Source organism: Diaphorina citri, unplaced genomic scaffold (genome assembly GCF_000475195.1).
Source record: "Diaphorina citri unplaced genomic scaffold, Diaci psyllid genome assembly version 1.1 scaffold82378, whole genome shotgun sequence".
In the NCBI taxonomy this organism is placed as follows: domain Eukaryota; kingdom Metazoa; phylum Arthropoda; class Insecta; order Hemiptera; family Psyllidae; genus Diaphorina; species Diaphorina citri.
The window spans coordinates 8,247-10,333 of NW_007459419.1; the positions used below are offsets into that span (position 1 = coordinate 8,247).

A 2,087-nucleotide genomic window follows, 5' to 3' on the forward strand; every position below is an offset into this window, starting at 1 on the left:
GTTGCCGAGGAAGATTTAGGTAAGAAGTCGTGTTATTTTCCGTATCACGCCGTTATAAAGGAAGATAGTGCCACGACTAAAGTCCGCTTTGTTATGGACGCATCAGCCCGTCAGAATAGGTCGAAACCCAGCCTCAATGATTTACTATACCGAGGTCCGGTGTTGCTAGAAAATCTCTGCTCGCTAATGTTACGGTTTAGAATGTACAGATGTGCATTGATAGGTGACATAGAAAAGGCTTTCCTGAACGTAGGTTTGAATGAGGGTGAGCGAGATTATACTAGAATACTGTGGGTAAAAGATGTAGCTAAGCCGTTAGATTCGGACAATGTAGTTGTATTGCGACATACTCGATTACCGTTCGGTGTGGTGTCGAGTCCGTTCTTACTGAGTTGTGTTATTCGTACTCATCTAGATAAGTACTCAGGAGATTACATAGACCAGCTGAAGAATAATATTTATATGGACAATATTCTTTGTGGTGTGAATAATGAGGAAGAGATAGAAAACTTTGTAGGTACGGCAAGGAAGGTGTTTTCTGACGCTTCCTTGAACCTTAGAGAATGGGCGTCAAACTATCCCAGTGTTCTGATAGGTACGTTGAGCCCAGAGTTAGTGAACACAAGTAGAGTTCAGAATACATTAGGTATGCTATGGGATACTCAGGAAGATACGTTGAGTCTAAAGTTCCACTATGAGTACAAGCAAGGAATTATTTGTAAAAGATTATTATTGAGTGTTCTAGCTTCTTTCTTCGATATCCTAGGTTTATGGACCCCCATTATTATGTCCCTTAAGCTTTTGGTCCAAAGTGCGTGGATTCAGAAGAAAGAGTGGGACGATGAACTTGACTCAAAAGATAAAGAGAAGTTTTTGGAAATAGTAGATAGCATGAACTTTGTTAGTAATATACCCGTAGCTAGATATTTCGATGTTCCCAATAATCACGATGATCAGAGTGTGAGATACGAGCTACATGCATTTTCCGATGCTTGTAGCTATAGTTATGCCTCTGTAGTGTATTTGAGAAGTGTATCACACTCAGGTGATATAAGGACGAACATAGTTTTTGCTAAGTCACGAGTCGCACCTACTAACAAGCCGACATTACCTCGACTTGAATTATTAGGCGCTCTTATAGCGTACAGAAGTTTGAAATTTGTGAAGAACTCACTTCACATTAATATAGATAAATGTTACCTTTGGATTGACAATCAATGTGTTATTCATTGGTTGACAGGTAACAAGGTGTTACCTACATTTGTCAATAATAGAGTAAAGGAAATAAAAGCCAGTGTCTTCCCTATAGTATACAAGTATATTCCTACAGATAGTAACCCCGCAGATTTAGCATGTAGAGGTTCAAGTGCGGTGGATTTACAAGGTAATAAGCTTTGGTGGGAAGGACCGGGCTTTTTAGCATTGGGAACTTGGCCAGACTTTCCCTTCCAGTGTAAGTCAATCTGTGAAGAGGTAACGGTAGATAACGGCCATGATGAAGTCAACTTAGTGTCCAAGTGTGAGGAAAAACTTCAGCCTATTTCCCCTCTGAACATTGATGAACAAAGGTATAGTTCATTCAAGAAGTTAGTGAACGTTACTTGTTACGTTAAAAAGTTCATAAACCTATGTAGGAAACGTTCAGAATTCAAAGGACCGATTAGCCTAGAAGAGTTCAGTGGGAGTAAGACAGAGTGGTTGAAATACGCTCAGGAAAAATATTTTCCCTCCACTGTTGAGAAATTGAAACAGGGTCTATCCGATCCAATCGCTACTCAGTTAGGATTAGAGTTGAATGACGAAGGACTCTTGATATGTAAAGGACGATTTAGAGAACTGAGATACGATGGTAGGAAAGTGTTCCCTATCTTATTGCCACGTAGATGTCACTTGACAAATATTATAGTCACTGACGTACACCGAGCTTGTTTTCACAACGGTGCCAGTCAGACCCTTGCTACGTTACGTTTAGATTATTGGATAACTCAAGGGCGGTCTGCAGTGAAGCAAATACTTAAAAGCTGTGTAAACTGTAAAAGATTTAGACAAGGACCCTACAAGCAGCCGGAGTTTAGTTTCTATCCAAA

At 40.0% G+C, this 2,087-nt stretch overlaps 1 protein-coding gene across 1 annotated transcript; it reads left to right on the forward strand.

Moving 5' to 3' along the window:
• Positions 1–201: 201 nt before the first annotated feature.
• Positions 202–1,849, forward strand: LOC103524043 (the record flags this gene model as incomplete). The annotated part of the gene is made up of 1 exon (XM_008489049.1): positions 202–1,849. A coding segment is annotated over exon 1 (1,648 nt), but the record flags the coding sequence as incomplete, so codon positions are not given.
• Positions 1,850–2,087: the final 238 nt, after the last annotated feature.